The sequence below is a fragment of the Pelophylax lessonae genome (assembly GCF_965119305.1).
Source record: "Pelophylax lessonae genome assembly, chromosome: 8".
NCBI classification, from domain to species: domain Eukaryota; kingdom Metazoa; phylum Chordata; class Amphibia; order Anura; family Ranidae; genus Pelophylax; species Pelophylax lessonae.
Genome location: NC_138775.1, coordinates 211,103,561 through 211,127,022, shown reverse-complemented (window position 1 = coordinate 211,127,022; position 23,462 = coordinate 211,103,561). Strand labels below are relative to the sequence as shown.

The 23,462-nt window shown below is 40.8% G+C and overlaps 1 protein-coding gene across 1 annotated transcript in view; it reads left to right on the top strand.

Annotated features, from left to right (window-relative positions):
• Positions 1-227: 227 nt before the first annotated feature.
• LOC309562226 (uncharacterized protein) overlaps positions 228-23,462 on the top strand; it is a 154,623-nt gene continuing 131,388 nt past the window's right edge. The window contains exons 1-3 of the mRNA XM_082266351.1: positions 228-390; positions 13,786-13,974; positions 17,240-17,402. Of these exons, the coding sequence (XP_082122477.1) occupies positions 259-390; positions 13,786-13,974; positions 17,240-17,402 (484 nt within the window). The 5' untranslated portion in view covers positions 228-258. The remainder of the gene's footprint in view (positions 391-13,785; positions 13,975-17,239; positions 17,403-23,462) is intronic.

The following is a 23,462-nucleotide window of genomic DNA, read 5'->3' as shown; positions in this document are numbered from 1 at the left end:
TACACAAAGTTTTCTGCTTTCCTGGTCATTTACTACTGGACAAATATAATGTTCTCTGCTTCCTTTTGTGGAAACTGGTAGACTGATTGTACGGTAGTGACTTTAGACTGATTCTTTCATATGCACTGCAAGTAGTTATTTGAATTCAATCTTAGAATAATGTTTACTTTCCACCCCCTTCCAAACAATTATTAATATCTTATGATATACTTTTCGTTTTACAGAACTCCAATTAATCAGTGAAACAAGAATTCCATCATGGTTAAAAGAGTTGCAGTAATTGGTGGAGGTTGCAGTGGACTGACGGCTATCAAATGCTGTCTTGACGAAGGTTTGGAGCCCACTTGCTTTGAAAAGAGTGGAGATATTGGTGGACTCTGGAGATTTAAGGTATTATCAACACATGAGTTTTTGTTGTTTATATTTTTACTTATATTTCTATGCAAATAAATCTATAGATGGAAAATAGATGACTGATACTATTTATTTATTCAACTCGAAACAAACAGACTTTTTAAAGACTTAAAGTGGTTCTAAAGTTGACATATTTTTTACCTTAATGCATTCTCTGCATTAGGGTAAAAAATGCCCCACTAACTGCTTTACCCACCTCCCTCCCTAAACACTTACCTGACTCTTGTCACAGCTCCAGCGTTGTACAGGCTGCAGCACCACTCCTCTCAGTTCCTGGTCTCACAGGAGGGCCATAGCTCCTGCTGCTGTCAGTCAAACTCCTGTGAAGAGGGAGTGGGGGCGTGGCTTGCTGGCATTCAATGTGTATTAGATGCACACAGCCCAGTTTGGGAGCACCCAAGCACTGGTGCCTCCATGGCATCCAGCCTGACAAGGAGACATCAGTAGAAGGAAGAAGCTTACTGCACTAGCACACTGCATGTTATAATGGTAGTACTGCTTTTTATTATTCAAAGGAAGAGAAAGGAGAGCAGCGCCATCTAAGTGCAACATTAAGGGTGCGTTTATTTCCAAAAGATAAATATGAACTGACAGGATGAGCAGGATATAAAAGCATATACTGGGTTCATCCACTCCAGTGGAAGAACGAGCGGCGGGGAACCGGGGAATCTCAGCTGGTACCGGATGCATAGGGACCGGATTATGGCTCCCAGCATTTCCGGATACACAGGGTCCCTCAAAGAAAGGCCACTGGCGTCACGTCTGGGTAGAAGGTGAAGTGGGAGTGCATGTTAAAATGGTAGTACTGCTTTTTATTATTAAAATAATTTACTTTATTAATCCCAAAGGGAAATTGGGAAATTGTTGAAATAGTCAAGGAGTTATGGGCAGGGAATAGTTATTATAGTCAAGAGCACAATTTATGTATGTTTATGTATATGCGAAGTGTAACTGTAAAATACAGTGAGTTGTGTGTGTGTGCGCATTACATAAGTTACAAAAGATTACGTTATACACATCCTTCTTGAACTTGGGCACTCATAATGAGCAAAACTGGCCAGGTATGGGGGGTGTGACAAATATTTTTAAAAGAGAAGTATGGGATTCACGAACAAAAAGAAAAATAATACTTACCTAAGCGGGTGCAGCACCAGGCCGATGTTGCATCTGTCCCTCAGGCTCCAGACTGAGAACTGAGCAATCGAACACCTCTGATCACTCAGTTCTCAGTCTTCAGACTTCACAGGTCTCTGCTCTACCCCTCCAGCTCTCACTGGATTGCTGGGCGGTGGAGGGGCAGGAACAGTTGGCTCAGGTTCTTAACGGCTCCCTGGATCCTGACAACCCACATGGAAGAAAAATATATTTTAAATATATTTTAAAAAAACATTTTTTATTTTTCCCAAATACAGTGGGTACAGAAAGTATTCAGACCCCCTTAAATTTTACACTCTTTGTTATATTGCAGCCATTTGCTAAAATCATTTAAGTTCATTCTTCTTCCTCATGAATGTACACATAGCACCCCATACTGACAGAAAAACACAGAATTGTTGACATTGTTGCAGATTTATTAAAAAAGAAAAACTGAAATATCACATGGTCCTAAGTATTCAGACCCTTTGCTGTGACACTCCTATATTTAACTCAGGTGCTTTCCATTTCTTCTGATCATCCTTGAGATGGTTCTACACCTTCATTTGAGTCCAGCTGTGTTTGATTATACTGATTGGACTTGATTAGGAAAGCCACACACCTGTCTATATAAGACCTTCCAGATCACAATGCATGTCAGAGCAAATGAGAATCATGAGGTCAAAGGAACTGCCTGAAGAGCTCAGAGACAGAATTGTGGCAAGGCACAGATCTGGCCAAGGTTACAAAAAGATTTCTGCTGCACTTAAGGTTCCTAAGAGCACAGTGGCCTCCATAATCCTCAAATGGAAGACGTTTGGGACGACCAGAACCCTTCCTAGAGCTGGCCGTCTGGCCAAACTGAGCTATCGGGGGAGAAGAGCCTTGGTGAGAGAGGTAACGAAGAACCCAAAGATCACTGTGGCTGAGCTCCAGAGATGCAGTCAGGAGATGGGATAAAGTTGTAGAAAGTCAACCATCACTGCAGCCCTCCACCAGTCGGGGCTTTATGGCAGAGTGGCCCGACGGAAGCCTCTCCTCAGTGTAAGACACATGAAAGCCGGCATGGAGTTTGCTAAAAAACACCTGAAGGACTCCAAGATGGTGAGAAATAAGATTCTCTGGTCTGATGAGACCAAAATAGAACTTTTTGGCCTTAATTCTAAGCGGTATGTGTGGAGAAAACCAGGCACTGCTCATCACCTGTCCAATACAGTCCCAACAGTGAAGCATGGTGGTGGCAGCATCATGCTGTGGGGGTGATTTTCAGCAGGGACAGGACGACTGGTTGCAATCGAGGGAAAGATGAATGCGGCCAAGTACAGGGATATCCTGGACAAAAACCTTCTATGTGTACATTCATGAGGAAGAAGAATAAAATTAAATGATTTTAGCAAATGGCTGCAATATAACAAAGAGTGAACAATTTAAGGGGGTCTGAATACTTTCCGTACCCACTGTATATTGGAAATACATTTGAAATGCTACAATTTTGGCCATATTCAATATATTTCTAAAAAAAAAGTTTCCCTAAATATATTGGAAATATATTTTTCTTCCATATGGGAATATGGTTGGGATCTTTTCAGAAGAATGACCTTCACCCCTGTGATCCAAAGGAAAAGTCAAAAAAGCTTTGGCTATACTCCTTTAACAATTTGTAGAACCCAAAGGTTGCTGCAAATTGTAACAATGAAAGTGCTGTTGAATGGGCGTGCTGGAAAAAACACAGTTGTTCAGCATCCAATCCTACTGGTGCAGTCCCCCTTTTAAAACACAATAGTGCAGCTGGGAGATTGCTGCGCTAACACCGCATAGTTAGCACAGTGAGTTCCTTGTTTTTTTTTTTTTTTTTTTTAGTTCAGCCCGATGGGTTGAACGAAAAAAAAAAAAACAGTGTGTACCGGGCTTTAGTGTAGCAGTTAGGCTGTAGTCAGCCCTAACCACTATTGTTTCTGTATTTGTTGGGTTTCCTCAGACGTTGTTTACTTTAACCTGCAAAGGAGTGCCCTCAGAAGAAAGAACAAGACGAAACAATATTAGAGTTATAAATGTTGTTTTCTCTCTCTATCAAATCACTAGGAGGTTTATTGCCATTGATCTATGCTGAGGGGGAAGGTTAATATTTGGGGGGACTTTGGGACACTCTGCCCTCCCAGCCATGCTTGGAGAGAAGGTTGTGCTGAATTCTGTGCTTTACAAGCCAGCTGTATGTAGCACCCTCCTAGGTAGGTGCTAGAGAATGAGTATAGTTTTTGGCTCTGTCTGCCTATAAGAGGAGCAGCAGGTAAATTCTATATTATCTATGCTTAACAGGGAGCAGGATCTGTGAGTTAGGTCTGCTCAGTGTGCCCAGTGTGTTATCATGTGGTCTGAGGGAGTGTCCCCACTGGTCCTATGGGGAGGCACATTGCGCAGTGGAGGAAACCTGACCAATGGGCACACAGGCTTTGATACAGCCCCAGGGATTGGCACAGACTGCTGTCTCGGTGCATTGTGAGGTGTAGTATAAAAAGCCAGGGGCACATGTGCTCAAGGTCTTTGACTAGTGAGCAGAGTCCCTAGGAGGGAAGTGAGCCAGAGGTGTGGAGCTGAACCCAGAGGTCCAGGAGAGCTGACTGGAGTTGAGGCACTGGTGAACCTGGAAAGCAGTATCATGAGTACAGGGAATTGTGTCTAAGGGCCTGACCAGGAAGTAGAATAGTCAGAGAACGGGTGTCAGCTGGTGGATAGCAGGGGGGTACTAGGCGAGAGCCCTGAAGATAAGTGTTTAAGAACATTACTTCAGATTCATCTAGTGGCAGGATGAAGCTGCAGCTTTGCCGCATTCTCAGATAGGAGTCCTTAGCATTGTGAATAGTTCAAGTGTTGGAGTATCCCACTCATCCCTTCTCCCATCCCCATATCAAATAAAACAACCAAAACAACAATCCGTAGACTGTTCATTGACTGAGCCAAGAAAGTAAAGTGTTAGGATTCTGCTTGCAGTTGCTACGGTAACCCAGAGGAACCTTAAAGTGTGAAAATCCAGCAGCCCTCAAGGGGGCAGTGCTACATGTATAGGAAGGAACTTTGCTAAAAGAGGGCCCTGAGCTTAGTCCTAAAGAAACACAAGTTAGACAGTGACGGGGGGCCTGAATGATTTTTGAAGTCCTGCCTGAAGGTACATCCAGTAGGAAGATGGCTGCTTGTATGTAATATTATGAAAGGGGGTGAGATTAGTGGAAGCGGGGTTGGTGAGGGGGTGGGATTAGTGGCAGCAGTGGTGGTGAGGGGGGTGGGATTAGTGGTAGCAGTGGTGGTGAGTGGGGTGGGATTAGTGGCAGCAGTGGTGGTGTTGAAGGGGTGGCACCAGTTGCAGTGAGGGAGGGTGGGATTAGTGGCAGCGGTGGTGGTGAGGGGTGTGGAACAAGGGGCAGTGAGGGGCAGGGGGATTAGTGGCAGTGACTGGCCCCTGCACAGCAGAATGGATGGGCAGGAGGACAAGCCCCTAAATAGCAGTACAGCCAGAACAGGCAGGCCCCTCACAGTGGGAAATGGGGGAGAGCGGGCCCCCAATAGTGGCAGAACTCCAGGGCCCAGTCGCAGGTGCGTCTGCTGTGCCCCTGGTAGTTCCACCACTGGCTAGCACTATGATGCTTTATATTACTTATTTTGGGTCTGTTTTGTACTATTTATGAGAGAAAGATATTTGGAGAGTCAGGGTTGGTGAATCCCTGATACCACTACAGGACTCCCTGGTGTTTGGTGAAGAAGGAGCTGGATGAATTTTAAGGCGTGCTGTGTTTTGATGGTTGGTGAGTGTGCGTGAGTGTTTTACACGCACGTTCTGGTGGAGCACCTAATGAGGCTTTTCATAAGCAGCACATATCTTTCATTACAGTGATTGGAGTGTTCTATGAAGATATTGCTAATACAAATGGGACTCTTTTAAGGTTTTTTTTTTTAAATTTGATTCATGGATTAATGATTATTTAGTACCACCATACCTTTTTTTCTTTTTTTTTCTTTTTTTTTTTTACAGAAATAATTCAACTTCCTAATTGAACCTAATCTCTCCCTATGCAGCTTGTCTGCTTTTCCTACCCTCTCCCTACACTAACTTCAATACTCTTACATTATAGCTGTTGTGAGCCCATCCTTATATGGTAGGGGCTTAGACAAAAGCCCCCATTATGTAAGGCTTTCCTTTCCTTTCTTGATATAACTGTTATTTCTAATGAAAAAACTCTTTTCAGTATTGTTCACTAAACTGTTCTCTCTCTCTGCATGTCTCTGATGTTCATCCAACGCTTACCCTCTTGGGTTCACAGGGTAAAAGCCTGACCCTTTTTGTCCCTCATATTCATTTTAGAGATTTGGGGGTTAAATATCTTTCATCTACGCTTCTTCATAAATCAATAGGATTTTATAAATTGATAATATCCATGTGCAAATCTAAGCATGCATTCTTTTTTTCCAAAAAATGTAAAACCTAAAGAGCAATAACATCCTGTGTGAACCACTAAAATCAAAATTCTCATTAGGAACTATACAATATGACTGAACATGTGCATTTGTCACAGGGCGCAACAGGACATGACTGACCTCTTGAACCTCCTCTTAATCAGTATCCATTGCATATCTGTAGTGCTTGCGTAATGTCAACTTTCTAGCAATTACTTTTTTCACATCAATAAGCATATTAAACAAATCAAAGTGACGGTGCGGTGCATAATTCACATCTTTATAAAACAATTTTATCTCATCACTTCAAATCCTTGTTACAAAAATCAGTCTCAGTATGGTATTTCATTATGGAGATTGCGCAATAGCTTAAAGCAGTTGTTGTTGTTCAGACCTTTAGTCATGTCAGACTCTTCATGACCTCATGAACCATAGCTCTCCAGACTTTTCTGTCCTCCACTGCCTCCCAGAGCTTGCTTAACTTTATGTTCATTATTTTGATGATGCTATCTATCTATCTATCATGTTTTTTGTCATCCTCTTCACATTTTTTCCTTCCATGTTTCTCAGCATCAGGGTCTTTTCCAATGAGTCCTCTCTTCCCATTAGGTGGCCAAAATATTTGAGTTTCAGCTTCATTATCTGTCCTTCCAGTGAATAGTCAGGGTTAATTTCCTTCAGTATTGACTGGTTTGATCTTTTTGCCAGCCAAGGGACTTTCAAGAGTCTTCTCCAACATCATAGTTCAAAAGCATCAATTCTTCAGTGTTCAGCCTTCCTTATGGTCCAACTTTGACAGCCATAGGTTACTACTGGATATACCATAACTTTGACTACAAGGCACTTTGGCGGTAGGGTGATGTCTCTGCTTTTTATAATGTTGTCTAGGTTTGCCATTGCTTTCCTCCCAAGAAGCAAGCATCTTTTAATTCCATGGCTACAGTCACCGTCTGATGTGATCTTGGAGCCTAAGAAGATAAAAATCTGTCACTGTTGCCATTTCTTTTCCTTCTTTTTGCCAAGGAGTGATGGGACCAGTTGCCATGATCTTAGTTTTCTTAATGTTCAATTTCAGGCCAGCTTTTGCGCTCTCCTCTTTTACCTTCATTAAGAGATTCTTTAGTTGTTCTTCACTTTCTGCCATTAGTGTGGTATTGTCTGCATATCTCATATCTGCATATCTCGTCTGATATTTCTCCCTGCGATCTTAATTCTGGCTTGTGATTCGTAGATCCTGGCATTTTGCATGATGTACTCTGCATATAGGTTAAATAAGTAGGGTGACAATATACATCCTTGCCACACTGCTTTCTCAATTTTGAACAAGTCAGTTGTTCCATGTCCTGTTCTAACTGTTGCTTTTTGACTTGCATACAGGTTTTTCAGAAGACAGGTGAGGTGGTTTGGTATTCCCATTTCTTTCAGTATTTGCCACATCTTGTTGTGATCCACACAATGGAAGGCTTTTCTGTAGTCAATAAAGCAGAAGTAGATATTCTTCTGGAACTCCCTTGCTTTCTCCATGATCCAGCAAATATTGGCAATTTGATCTCTAGTTCCTCTGCCTCTTCGAAATCCAGCTTGTGCTTGTGGTAGCTCTCAGTTCACATGCTGCTAAAGTCTAGCTTGTAGAATTTTCAGCATAACCTTGCTAGCGTGTGAGATGAGTGTGATCGCACGGTAGTTTGAACATTCTTTGGCCCTGCCCTTCTTTGGTATCAGAATGTAAACTGACCTTTTCCAGTCCTATGGCCATTGAAAAGTTTTCCCAAATTTGTTGGCATATTGAGTACAGCACTTTTACAGCATTGTCTTTTAGGATTTTAAATAACTCAGCTGGAATACCATCACTTCCACTAGCTTTGCTATTAGCAGTGCTTTCTAAGGCCCACTTGACTTCTGTTTCAAGGACAGTGACTGCACCATCTTGGTTGTATGTGTCATTCAGATATTTTTTGTATAGTTATTCTGTGTATTCTTGTCATCTCTTCTTTATCTATATTGCTTCTGTCAAGTCCTTGCCATTTTTGTCTTGGACTATTATATTGAGCATATATTTTTCTTGGACTTGGACTATTATATTGAGCATATATTTTTCTTTGGACTTTTTGTCACTTATATTACGGACTATCTTATTTTTTATATTCATATTTATTTATCCACCAGATATTCACCTATTTATTGGTTTTTTACTTTTTATATTTCACTTGGCACATCATATGTATTTTTACATTACTTGGCTGGTTTCTATATATATTTAATTTTACTTGGATACCCATTTTTGCACTTAATTTTAGATTTTGATATAATTACAGCACCTGGCACTTTTCATCACCTATTATTGGTTTCACTTGGATATCCATACTTATTAATTTTGAACCAATACTGCCACCTAGTGTTTACACCAATCATTTTAAGAGTCACTATACTTTTAATTTTGAGACACTGTTCACTGTTTTATTAATTTTATTGGCTTGCCTAATTATTGCATTTCTATTAAGTATTTATTAGTGATATTAATTGATGAATGGTTGGCTATATTATTAATTTATTTATTTATTGTTATCTTTAATACTTATTGTGGCTTATCACTAAGACCATTGGTTATATTATAAGGACCATTACTTACAGCATTAATTTTTTCTGACCACCTATATGCACCTAGATTTATGAGACACACCTTTATACTTTTCTTCATTATTTGGCAGCGCCAATTACCCTAATATCTTTTTCAAAACTCTATTAGTCTTTGTCCTGCTTCATTTTGTACTCCAAGGCCATATTTACCTGTTTCTCCTGATATGCTTTGACTTCCTACTTCCTACTAGCATTCCAATCTCCCATTATAAGAAGGATATCTTTGGATGGCACATCTTTTGTGCTATGGGTATTCTATGTTGTAACATATCAATGTTTAACAATGCTGCATATATAAGCTTACTATGCCAATCTTATCTCTCTATTTTAATTATATAAATGTCTAAATAAAAATATTTTTATTGAAATATGGTATTGTTGTCCTTATAAATAGAGTGTGTTTCCTTAAATAATGTTTTTGATATCTTCCCTCTGTGCAGCCTCTAAATATTTATATTACTATTTAAAAAAATATATCCTAAGTTTTTAGGAATGGTTTAGTACTATGCAGAAGTTTTAGGCAGGTGTGAAGAAATGCTGAAAAGTAAGAATACTTTAAAAATATATATATTTTAATTGTTTATTTTCATCAAATTAATGATGCAAAGTGAGGGAATAAAATAAAAATCGAAATCAAATCAATATTTGGTGTGACTTCCCTTTGGCTTCAAACCAGCATCAAGTATTACACTTGCACACTTTGTACACTTGCACAAAGTCAGGGATTCAGGGATTAGAGTCAGAGGTATGATTAACCAATTATACCAAGCAAGCGCTAATGATCATTTGTTTCATATGTAGGTTAAAACAGTCATTAACTAAAACAGAAACAGCTATCTAGAAGGCTTAAAAAAGGGTGAGGAACAACCAAACTCTGCTACTAAGGTGATGTTGTGGAAGACAGTTTCATGCCACAGGTCATATAACATGGCAAGGCTGAGCACAGCAAGAAGACACAAGGTTTAAAAAGCAGACAAGAGTTTGAAGATGTGCTGTTCAAGCTCTTTTGAAGAAGCACAAAGCAACGGGCAATGTTGAGGACCATAAACACAGTTACTGACTGCACTTGAGAAAGTAGCGCGCACGCCCCGTGAGGCTACTGCGCATGCTCGGAGACGCGTTGTGCGATTGGCTGCTGGATCTGTCACACTGGGCTCCCCTATCTGTAAGCTCCAGATGTACTGAGGAGCAGGGCACCCTTCTGAAGCCACCGGCCATCCTATCAAATGGTCTTTCGGCTCACCAGGTGTCTCCCTGAGGAACAGTACACCTTCCTGAAGCCGCCGGCCATCCTACTATCTGGTTTCTTGGCTCTCCATGCATCTCCCTCCTTCACCATCCCCTGCACCACCTCTTGGAGCCACAACATGCAGCCGTGGACCCCTGTGTTCCTGCAGACCACCTAACAGATGAGCTATTTTATACTGTTTTAAATGTTAGCAGTTTTCCTGTACCTGCCTTACCCTTTTAATTAAACTTATTACACTTAGAAGCGCTCTGCTTTTTGTTTCTATTTCCATTTTCAGAGCTGACTTCTCTCTGCAGCTGGGCTGGCCCTGAGTGTCATTTATTTCAGCCATCAACTACACCAGACTAATGACTATACATGAACTGCATACCCCTTGATGCTATATAGGTATGTGTGATACGCCAATTCCTATCCTGCATAAACACAGTGGTCGACCAACAAAACTTAATGCAGCAGATGAAAGACACATCATGCTTACTTTTCTTCAACATTGAAAGATGTCCAGCAGTACCATCAGCACAGAAATGGCAGCAACCAGTGGGACGCAAGTACACCCATCTACTGTCCAGAGACGTCTGGCAAGAAATGATCTTCATGGAATGATTGCAGCCAAATAGTCATACCTTCAACTTGGAAACAAGGCTAAGTGACTTAACTATGCACAAAAACATATGAACTGGGGTGCAGAAAAATGGCAGCAGGTGCTCTAGACTGATGAGTCAAAATGTGAAATATTTGGCTGTAGCAGGAGGCAGTTTGTTCGCCAAAGGGAGAGCGGTACAATAATGAGTGTCTGCAGGCAACATTGAAGCTTGACGGAGGTTCCTTGCAAGTTTGGGATTTCTGCACTTTTCTGCAAATGGAGTTTTAGATTTGGTCATGATAAATAGTGTCCTCTATAACGGAGAAATACAGGCAGATACTTATCCATCATGCCATAACATCAGGGAGGCATGTGATTGGCCCCAAATGTATTCTGCAGCAGTACAATGACCCCAAACATACAGCCAATGTCATTAAGAACTATATTCAATGAAAAAAAGAACACTGGAAGTGATGATTTGGCCCCCACAGAGCCCTGATCTCAACATAATCAAGTCTGTCAGGGATTACATGAAGAAACAGAAGGATTTGAAGCAGCCTACATCCACAGAAGATCTGTGGTAGGTTCTCCAAGATGTTTGGAACAATTTACCTACCCAGGTCCTTCAAAAACCGCGTGCAAGTGTAGCTAGAAGAATTGATGCTGTTTTGAAGGCAAAGGGTGGATTAAATAGGGATTTGATTTGAAATTCTCTTCTGTTCATTTACTTTCCATTTTGATAATCAATAAAAATAAACTATTAACACTTCTATTTCTGAAAGAATTCTTAATTTACAGCATTTTTTTCATACCTGCCTAAAACTTTTGCACAGTATACACAGTATAAGGGTTATTTTATATACAAATAATATGGATCTGTTTGCGTAGTAATTGTCATTTTGGTACATGTACAGTATCTCACAAAAGTGAATACACCCCTGCATTTTTGTAAATGTTTTATGCTGTCTTTTCATGTGACAACACTAAAGAAATTACACTTTGCTACAATGTAAAGTAGTGAGTGTACAGCTTGCATAACAGTGTAAATTTGCTGTTCCCCCAAAAAACCTCAACACACAGCCATTATTGTCTAAACTGCTGGCAACAAAAGTGAGTACACCCCTAAGTGAAAATATCTAAATTGGGCCCAATTAGCCATATTCCTTCCCTGGTGTCAGTGTTACAAGATCTCAGGTGTGAATGGGAAGCAGGTGTGATAAATTTGGTGGTATCACTCTCACTTTCTCATACTGGTCACTGGAAGTTCAACATGGCACCTCATGGCAAAGAACTCTCTGAGGATCTGAAAAAAAAGAATTGTTGCTCTACATAAAGATGGCCTAGGCTATAAGAAGATTGCCAAGACTCTGAAACTGAGCTGCAGTACGGTGGCCAACACCATACAGCAGTTTAACAGGACAGGTTCCACTCAGAACAGGCCTCACCATAGTTAACCAAAGAAGTTGAGTGCACGTGCTCAGTGTCATATCCAGAGGTTGTCTTTGGGAAATAGACATATGAGTGCTGCCAGCATTGCTGCAGAGGTTGAAGGGGTGGGCGGTCAGCCTGTCAGTGCTCAGACCATACGCCGCACACTGCATCAAACTGGTCTGCATGGCTGTCGTCCCAGAAGGAAGCCTCTTCTAAGGATGATGCAAAAGAAAGCCCGCAAACAGTTTGCTGAAGACAAGCAGACTAAGGACATGGATTACTGGAACCATGTCCTGTGATCTGATGACACCAAGATAATAAATAAACTTATTTGGTTCAGATGGTGTCAAGCGTATGTCGTGGCAACCAGGTGGGAAGTACAAAGACAAGTGTGTCTTGCCTACAGTCAAGCATGGTGGTGGGAGTGTCATGGTCTGGGGCTGCATGAGGGCTGCCAGCACTGGGGAGCTACAGTTGTTCATTGAGGGAACCATGAATGCCAACATGTACTGTGACATACTGAAGAAAAACATGATCCCCTCCCTTCGGAGACTGGGCCGCAGGGCAGTATTCCAACATGATAACGACCCCAAACACACATCCAAGATGACCAATGCCTTGCTAAAGAAGCTGAGGGTAAAGGTGATGGACTGACCAAGCATGTCTCCAGACCTAAATCCTATTGACCATCAGTGGGGCATCCTCAAACGGAAGGTGGAGGAGCGCAAGGTCTCTAACATCCACCAGCTCCGTGATGTCATCATGGAGGAGTGGAAGAGGACTCCAGTGGTAACCTATGAAGCTCTGGTGAACTCCATGCCCAAGAGGGTTAAGGCAATGCTGGAAAAAAATTGGTGGCTACACAAAATATTGACACTTTGGGCCCAATTTGGACATTTTCACTTAGGGGTGTACTCACTTTTGTTCCCAGCGGTTTAGACTTCAATGGCTGTGTGTTGAGTTATTTTGAGGGGACAGCAAATCTACACTGTTATACAAGCTGTACACTCACTACTTTACATTGTAGCAAAGTGTCATTTCTTCAGTGTTGTCACATGAAAAGATATAATAAAATATTTACAAAAATGTGAGGGGTGTTCTCACTTTTGTGAGATACTGTGTGTGTATATATATATATATATATACACACACACACCACATATATATATATATATATATATATATATATATATATATTTATTTATTTACAGATAGCCATGGGTTTGATTGTAACTTTCTCTGGAGGACATCCTCTAGCTGGAGGGGTTTTTCGGATTAAGCTGGCAACCTAAAGAGAAAAGGATCCATATCCTTCACATTCATAGCATTTAGTATGCTCTTAATTAGTGATGGTCCAACTATATAACTGTGCAGCTGGATGTTTTTTTTTTGGCTATGTTGTTATCGGACCCCCCTGATTAGTCATCGCTGTACTTTGAGATTTATTCTCTTGATGATGTATTACTCGACTGATTATGGTATGCATCTGTGCCACTATGTATATATATATATATCTCCATTGTATTTTGTTATTCTATGAATGCTGGATACTTTATTTAAATGCACACTTAAACTAGGAATCAGAGCCTAAAATTATGTTACAAGCCAAATTCCTTGCATTCTATGTAATAAATATTTAATGGGTGGGCGTTTGAAGCTGTTTTCTAAATCTAGTTAACACATTTAAAATCAACACAAAAAGCTTATTATTTTTCAAAGCACATATGCTCTTAATAAATATATAAAAAAAAAATCACAAAAGTGCAAAATACAGCATAGAAAGTATCACTGATACAATGAATTGTAAACCATTTTTCACTTATCTGATTTTGTTATCCTAACTGATTGCAGTGTATAAATCTGAATTAATGCCGTATGATGTTAATTGCAGGAAGTTCCTGAAGATGATAGAGCCAGTATTTATAATTCTGTTATCATCAATACATCTAAGGAGATGATGTGTTACAGTGATTACCCAATACCAGAGGACTACCCCAATTATATGCACAATTCCAAGGTGCTGCAGTATTTCCGTCAATATGGCGAACATTTTCAACTGTTCAAATACATCCAATTCAAGGTAAAATATTACAAAGATCAATGTAGATATTGTGTTGTATTCCCAACCCAATCACATCCTAGCACACTGCCCTATCACCACAATAGTTTAATATATATATATATATATATATATATATATATATATATATATATATATATAGTGCACCCAGAAAGTATTCACAGCACTTCACGTTTTCCACATTTTGTTATGTTCCAGCCTTATTCCAAAATTGATTAAATTCAATTTTTTTCCTCCAAATTCTACAATCAATGCCCCATGATAACAAACAACATGAAATAAGTATGTGTGAAAACTTTGCAAATTTACTAAAAATATAAAATAAAAAAATCACAAGTGCATAAGTATTCACAGCTTTTTCCATTACACTTATTGAGCTCAGGTGCATCCTGTTTCCACTGATCATCCTTGAGGTGTTTCTACAACTTGATTGAAGTCCACCTGTGGTAAATTCAGTTGATTGCACATGATTTGGAAAGGCACACACCTGTCTATATAAGGTCCCACAGGAAAATAATTAATTTAATCCATTTTGGAATAAGGCAGCTTTTATTTTTACATAACAAAATGTGGAAAAAGTGAAGCACCGTGAATTCTTTCCGGATTCATTGTATATTTTTATATATATATATATATATATACAGGGCTGGTGCAAGCATTTTTGACACCCTAAACGGGTACATACATATGCTATTTTCAAGCTTTGAAATAAAAAATCACCTTTCAATTTTATTGGTAAAATACTGTAATGTTATAACAAAAGTACATTGCAGTTCTACCTAATAAATTGGAGTCTGGGTACCTTGCATTCCACATTGAAATTTCTGTCGTGATTTCTATTAAATGTATTTATTCTAAAATCTCCATAAAAAAAAAAAAAAAGCCTATATGGGCTTTTTTAAGAGGATTCCAGAAGTGTTTCAGGGATTCTGTTTTATTGTGAAACATTTTTTTTTTATTTATTTATTAAAAGATAGATTTTTTAAGATGAAGAAAACCTAAAACATTGTAAACTGTGGCTGTGTGGCTTGTGAGAAAAAAAAAAAAAACACCTGTAAAGGCAATAGCATAATATGCTTGTATGCATCGCATGCTAGTGCATTTTGAAATATTCACCTTCCAGCGCTGTACTGTCACCGCTGACAAGGCTGACATGTTTCCACCGTCTTTCTTCCGGGTTCGCACACTCCAGCTATGTAATTGGCCGGTGCCACGATGACGTCACTCCTGTGCATGCACATGGGAGCCCTCGGTTCTGGCATGAAGCTCTGAAGGTTTGACAAGGTATGCCAGATCTTCAGAGCACATGTGCCGGTGACATACCTGGCTGCATCCAGGGTAATTATCTCCTAAATGATGTACGTTTAGGAGATATTATTTTACCTACAGGTTACATAGTTACATAGTTAGTGAGGTTGAAAAAAGACATCCGTCCATCCAGTTCAACCTATGATGTGTGTGTGTGTTTGCTGTTAACCGTACATTGTATACCCCTGTATGTTGTGGTCTTTAAGGTGCCCATCTAATCGTTTTTTGAAACTATCAATGCTCCCTGCTGATACCACTGCTTGTGGAAGAGAATTCCACATCCTTACCGCTCTTACAGTGAAGAACCCCTTACGCACTTTAAGGTTAAACCGCTTTTCCTCTAGTTTTAGTGAGTGGCCACGTGTCTTATTGTATCTCCTTTCTCTGAATAGTTTGTTCCTTATGCTAGGGTCATCACCAGTACAGTATTTGTACATTGATATCATATCCCCCCTCAATCGTCTTTTCTCCAGAGAGAATAGGTTCAGTGCTTGTAGTCTTTCCTCATAGCTGATGTCCTCCATTCCCCTAATTATTTTTGTTGCCCTTCTCTGGACTCTTTCCAGTTCCAGCACATCCTTCCTGAGGACCGGTGCCCAGAACTGGACAGCATACTCCAGATGTGGCCGGACCAGAGTCTTGTAGAGTGGGAGAATAATCTCTTTATTTCTGGAGTGAATCCCCTTTTTTATACATCCCAGTATTCTGTTGGCTTTGCTTGCAGCGGCTTGGCATTGCATGCCACTGCCAAGCCTGTTGTCTACCAGTACCCCCAAGTCCTTTTCCATCTTTTTTTCAACATTAAACCTCATCTGCCATGTAGTTGCCCACCCCATTATTTTGTTCAGGTCCGCTTGTAAGGTTTCCACATCCTTCATAGAAGATATTGACATGCTTAGTTTAGTATCATCTGCAAATACTGAGATTGTACTAGATATCCCCTCCTCTAGATCATTTATGAATAAATTAAACAGGATTGGTCCCAGGACAGAACCCTGGGGGACCCCACTTTCCACCCCCACCCAATCCGAGTACTCCCCATTAATCACCACCCTCTGGACTCTCCCCTGGAGCCAGTTCTCTATCCAGGTACTCACCTTATGGTCCATACCTACCTTCCTTAGTTTGTACAGTAAGCGTTTGTGGGGAACGGTGTCAAAGGCCTTTGCAAAGTCCAGATACACCACATCCACAGGCTTTCCTTTATCTAGGTGGCAGCTCACTTCATCGTAGAAGGTTAATAGATTGGTTTGGCAAGAACGATTTTTCATGAATCCATGCTGATTACTACTAATAATACAATTTTCATTACTAAAGTCTTGTATGTGGTCCCTTAACATCTCCTCCAAAATCTTGCAGACTACAGATGTTAAGCTGACCGGCCTATAGTTACCCGGGATATATCTCGGCCCCTTTTTAAATATTGGTACCACGTTGGCTTTTTTCCAATCAGCTGGCACCATACCGTCTGTAAACTATCCTTAAAGATCAAGAATAATGGTCTGGCAATCACCTTATTATAGGCTTACCTGTAGGTAAAAATGACCAAGTGGGCTTTACTACCGGTTTAAAGCCTAGATAAGTTTTTCAATTAACAGGATTCCGGGGCAATGTTTTGAATTTTTTCCTAATTTCAACCTTGTGATTCTGTCATAGTGACAACGCTCTCTTACTGTGCAGTATTTATTTAGGAGCAGCATTGTCATTCTAGTACAGTAAGTTGTTATAGACTAAAGAATGCCTCTCCATAACATAGGTGGGAGGTGTTTTGTAGTCCACAGAAAGAGCTTAGGACAATACTAGCCTGTACTAACATATTTTGTGTTTGCCTTATTGGGAAAAAATATTTTAGCGATCAATGCCCTATGGATGGCTAGCTTGTCCTATTTGGCTCTGTTGCCATGGACATCAACAAGTGTAGTCAAATGACATCTGTCTTGTTCTGTCTTACATGTAGACGGCTGTCTGCAGCGTTCAGAAGCATCTAGATTTTCTCACCACCGGCCAGTGGGATGTTGTCACAGAGTCAGAAGGAAAACAGGAGAAGCATGTCTTTGATGCCATTCTTGTGTGCATAGGTCACCACACACATCCAAAATTACCTCTGCATTCTTTTCCAGGTATGAAAAAAAGAAAAGGTAAACCCATAGACAAGAATATTTCATTAAACTGTGAAAAATGTGCCTATCCTTTTCTGTGCAGTCACATTTCTCCCTTATTTAATTTATTTAATTTAGTGAATTAAGTCAAGCGATGTTCACTTTGATTCAATCATGTGAAAATAAGAAGGCATTTTTTAAATTAATTTCCTTGCAGAACTGGATATTCAAAATAAGCACAGCTTCACTTTATTTACTAAGCTACTTTAACAAGACACTAGGATGCCACAGATGCATCTGACCCATCATTATACAGAGTGAGCAATGTTACTCTGACCAAGCCCATATATCTACTGGAAAAACTGGTAATTGGGGAAACTTCCAGGTTTTGAGATACGATTGGTTAGAGGCCTTGCTGTCTTAATCTCTATTGATGAAAATGAAAACAATGATAGTTAATAATCTAATGGTTAGATTATTAGTTTGATGAATATTCAGAGATATTTCAACTAGTCCTAAATCCCCATCATGTTGTTTCTATACCCCTCAAGGAGGGTTAAGAATAGGGATGATCGAACGGTTCGGGTCGACCATCGGTTCGGCCCGAACATTGGGTGTTCGAAGTTCGGCCGAATTTAGAACTTTTTGCCCAAAAAGTTTGGAATTCGGCAACCAGAACCGCCCAAAATGCAATGCTTCAGGAAATGGGCTTTAAAAGCCCGTGATTGCACCATAACCATTAGCAAAAGCCAATTGAGGGGGCAGGAGAATGCTAGGAATGTGATTGGAGTGACTAGGGGGTCCCTAGACCAATCATTAGTGAATACGCCCCCCAGTATATAAGATCGCCCCCGCCATATTCCTAGCATTGTTATACTGGACATGGAAGAGAGTGGAAGCAGTTCTGTTAATTTTACTTTAAAAGTGTCATTTAGCTATTTTTAGTGTGAGGAAAGGGATATCTAGTGTAGTTAGAGTGCTCCTTTACACTTAAGTTAGCTTGAAAAATTTAGTTTCTGTAGGGAAAGTGTTAAGTGTAAGGGGACCGTAGTGTAGTGTAGGGTTAACTGGCAGTGACTGCTATGGCAGGGTGACAAAACCCTTCCATAGCAGGGTGACCGCTATAGAGAAATTATCATTTCTCTGAATTGCTTCGGCACACCCATATGGCTTCTCACCAGCCAAGCATTTTTTTATGCTGCAGGGGCTGCCACTGCCAGTGCTTTTTTGAGGACATGTTTGATGTCAGACATGACATCTGAACATGTGTATAGGGGGTATATATAGACATATGTCTAAATATATACCCCTAGACATATATAGGTGTGATAGTAGCTGAAATATATGCTTGCGCTAATGAAATCATTTACAGTAATATATTTCTGCTACTATCACACCTATATATGTCTAGGGGTATATATTCAGACATATATGTGTATATATACCCCCTATACACATGTTCAGATGTTTTGCCTGCCTCAAAAGAACCCAAAAAAATGCCAAAAAAACGCTAGCGTCAAAAAAAAAAATGCCCAGGTGTGTTTTTGCTGGCATTTTTTGGGGGTTTTGGAGGCAGGCAAAACATCTGAACTTGTGTATAGTGGTGTATATACACACATCCATATATTTATATACACACCTAGACATATATAGGTGTGATAGTAGCAGAAATATATGCTTGCGCTAATGAAATCATTTACAGTAATATATTTCTGCTACTATCACACCTATATATGTCTAGGTGTGTATATAAATATATGGATGTGTGTATATACACCACTATACACAAGTTCAGATGTTTTGCCTGCCTCAAAAGAACCCAAAAAAACGCTAACGTCAAAAAAAAATGCCCAGGTATGTTTTTGCTGGCATTTTTTGGGGGTTTTGGAGGCAGGCAAAACATCTGAACTTGTGCACAGTACCACTATACACAAGTTAAGATGTTTTTCCTGACTGCAAAGAAGCCAAAAAAATGCCTGCTTTGAAACCGGCAAGGTGTGAAAACCGAGGAGAGAAGCTAACCCCCTGAGCTGAAAGTTTTCTAATACAGACAATCCTTTTTTTTCTGGTTCTGGACATGCTACAGAGCTGAAACTTCACAGGTACACCTTTTAGTCCCCCCAGACACAAAATCACACAAAAAAAGTTCTTAAAAATTGTCATTTTTGATAAAAAAGCCAATTATTGAAAAAATTAAAAAAAAAAAAAGAGATTTTTTGATTTTTACTTTGGATTTAGTGTCTGGGGGGTCTAAAAAGTGTACATGTGAAGTTTCAGCTCTGTAGCATGTCCAGAACCATAAAAAAAAAAGATTGTTTGTATTAGAAAACTTTCAGCTTCGCTGCTGTAACACCTTGCCGGTTTAATAGAAGGCATTTTTTTGGGTTCTTTGCAGTCAGGAAAAACATCTGAACTTTCAAAAGTTCGATCATCCTTAGTTAAGAACTGATCTAGGAGATGAAATGCAGTATGACTATGAAGCTATTATTGCATGGAACCCTTTATAATAAGGTTTAATAAAGCGGATCCCAAAAGAAAGTTTCCTACTCTCCACTCCCTTACACAAAAATCTCTTCCTATTTTTGTTTATTTACCGTTTTTTTAATAAACGGTTTTGGCCCTGCCCTCTCTGCACATCACTTCCCTAGACAAACAATATGCACTGTGCTTCCTGTGCCTCTCATATTACAAATTACATATCTCAGGAGACATAGTGTTTAATTTATAAAGAAGGGGGCAGGACCTAGCAGCATGTCATCGGCTGAACCTGAAAGAGTTGGCAGCCTCCTGATGACATCACAAAGAACATGGCAATGCAGGATCCGGTCAGTGGCTGAATAAGAGGCTCTCAGCAGGACAACACTGGTTGTGCTGGGTGGGTGAGTATCTGAACTATGCGGAGGCCAGGGGCGGACTGAACGGTCGGGCACTTCGGACGTGGTCCGAGGGCCCGGCCGGGAAGGAGGGCCCGCCAGGAATAGAACACCCGCTGCCCAGTAGAATTAATTCACTCAATGTTGTCTCTGAGACAACATCGGACTATCGGAGCCCGGCGGCCGAGGCGCCATTACCGCTACGTGAGGAGGGGAGGGGCCCGGCGCTGGGTTTCCAAGGTGTCCACTGTACTGTGAGCGGGGCGTGTCGGCGTCGCATACTGACGTCACGTTCTGACGTCATCGTGCGCCGCCTCCACAGGCCGTGATACAGCCAGCCAGGGTGACCTCACTGGAGTTCCTGCCTGCTGATGCTGATGCCTCCCTTGCGATTGCGAAGGAAGGAGTTCCTTCTTCCTCAGAGGCTGAGCCCTGCCCTGTGTGTAATTGTGAGTAACTATTTTTTTAATGACTTAAAATAATTTTTTTTAGAATTTGTAGCAGCGACAGACAGTAAAAAAGTGTTGCAAATAGGAACTAGTAGTTCCTATTTGCAGCACTTTTTTACAGTCTGTTGCTGCCACAAATTCTTAAAGAAATACCGCCATATAAGTGATCAGCGAAGTGTCAGTAACTAAGATCTTTTTTTTTTTTCTGGCATCAATTGTGTTGTACGTACAGAGATTTTGATTCAGACAACTATGCAACAGATTCATGTACCTTGCCAACAAGTACATAAATATGTCTTCATTTGTTGTGCTATGTGTCACAGCACTCTTTATAAATTTCAGCAAATTTTTAGGGCATTTTGCAGATTCTGTGCTTTGTTTGGTATTTTTTTTCTTTAACTGAGTTCGTTTTAATAAAATAGCTTTGCTAAAATGGTGCATTATAAAGATGGTTCTCTAGCAAAGCTATTTTATTAAAACAAACTCAGTTAAAGCGGTTGTATACTGGAAAAAAACACAAAAAAACCCTGCAAGACAAAGGCATAATGAGCTAGTATGCATCGCATCGCATACTAGCTCATTATGAAATACTTACCTTGAAACGAAGCCCCGACGCTTCCGGGTTCGGCGGCTCCGGCGCTGTGAGTGGCCGGCGCCGCGATCATGTCACTCCTGCGCGCGGGAGTCATTTTCCGGCAAGTGCCCGGCGTGGAACTCTGAAGGTCCGCGGACCTTAAGAGCGCATGCGCCGCTGGTGTCAGCAGCTGCATGTAGGGCAAATATCTCCTAAACCATGCAAGTTTAGGAGATATTAATTGTACCTACAGGTAAGCCTTATTATAGGCCTTATTATAGGCTTACCTGTAGGTAAAAGTCACAAAAATCAGTATACTTCCACTTGAAAGAAAAAAAATACCAAACAAAGCACGGAATCTGCAAAATGCCCTAAAAATTTTCTGAAATTTATAAAGAGTGCTGTGACACATAGCACAACAAATGAAGACATATTTATGTACTTGTTGGCAAGGTACATGAATCTGTTGCATAGTTGTCTAAGTCAAAATCTCTGTATGTACAACACAATTTACGCCAGAAAAAAAAAAAAAAATCTTAGTTACCGCCACTTCGCTGATCACTTGTATGGCGGTATTTCTTTAAGAATTTGTGGCAGCAACAGACTTTAAAAAAGTGTTGCAAATAGGAACTACTCAATTTTAGTGCACACATTGCATAATTGCCAACATTTAAAAAAAACATTTCAGGGACACTTTGCAGCACAGCTATCCATTACTACATTGAAAATTTACCACACCCACTTCCCAAAGCTCCGCCCACTGTGCATAAAAATAATCTCCACCTACTTATAGTGCAGATTACAGGGCCTACTCAATAAAGAGGGAATTGCAAGGAATTGAGATGGTAATTTAAAACTTAAGGCCAAAATAGTTGAGTTGGAAAAATTCTCCCATTCAGTTGCCCTATTTCAGCCTAAAGTTTGAAATTCCCATAACAATCTGTAGGGCAGGGTGCTGACTCTCATTGTCAGGGCATGCTGATACTTGTAGCATATGTACTGTATAGGTGGGTTATCTGTAGGGGAGGGGGGTCCTGACTCTCCTTGTCAGGGCATGCTGATACTTGTAGTTCCTGTGATGGGATGTATCATATGATATGATACATCCCATCACAGGAACTAAAATTATCAGCATGCCCTGACAATGATAGTCAGGACCCTCCCCTACAGATACTCACCTATACATTACATATGATACATCCCATCACAGGAACTACAAGTATCAGCATGCCCTGACAATGATAGCCAGGACTGCAGCCCCGCCCCCCCCCCAAACCCACCTATAGATGATATAGATATTATACATCCCACAAGAGCAACTACAAATATCATCATGTCCATGACTGCTAGGGATGTCCCACCCCCCTACAGACACCCGCACATGACACATCTCATCAGAGGAACTACAAGTACCACCGTGTCCCAGAATAATAGAGATGTGTGATCTCTGCTGAAGGGCCATACATTGTCACTATATGTATAGTGCCCCCCCCCCCCATACCACTCTTATCAGATGATATATATTTACCATCAGAGGAACTACAAGTACAATCATGTCCTAGCAATCGGCTTGCAGTGTCTCACCCATACATAGCCTGCTGACCACCCTGAAGACACAACAGCTTAGCAGAGACCCCTGGGCATAAAACAACAACAAGAAGACCCCCCTATTCCCCGTCTTCTATTGTACATGGCATTCAAGTCACATCTAATTACCTCGCTCTGGTCGGTACCTGGCTTTCACAGCAGCTCAGCTGAACTGCCTACTGAGGGCTTCCAGACAGCAGGCGGTGATAAGGGTGAGTCAGGGCTGGGGAAAGGATGTGAGCGGGATCTCAAAAAGACATGCGGGGAGCCACGTAACCCATGATCACGTGACACGGAAGTGCTTCGGCGAAAATTCGCATTTGCTGGGACTAGTCCCGGCAGAGAAAATTACCCAGGACGGGCTCCTACTTGCCGGGAATGTCCCGGCAAAAACGGGACAGTTGGCAAATATGACATTTTCGCCGAAGCACTCGTCATTTATATTGCACTTGTTTATAAATTATTGCACTTTTGTTCCTTGTGTCTAAAGATTGTGTAGGGTGTGGCTGGTGGCGGGATGTGGGTGTGGCTGGAGGCGGGGAAAGGGTGTGACTGGAGGCGAAACATGGGTGGGGCCTGGAAGGGGGCCCTTGATTTA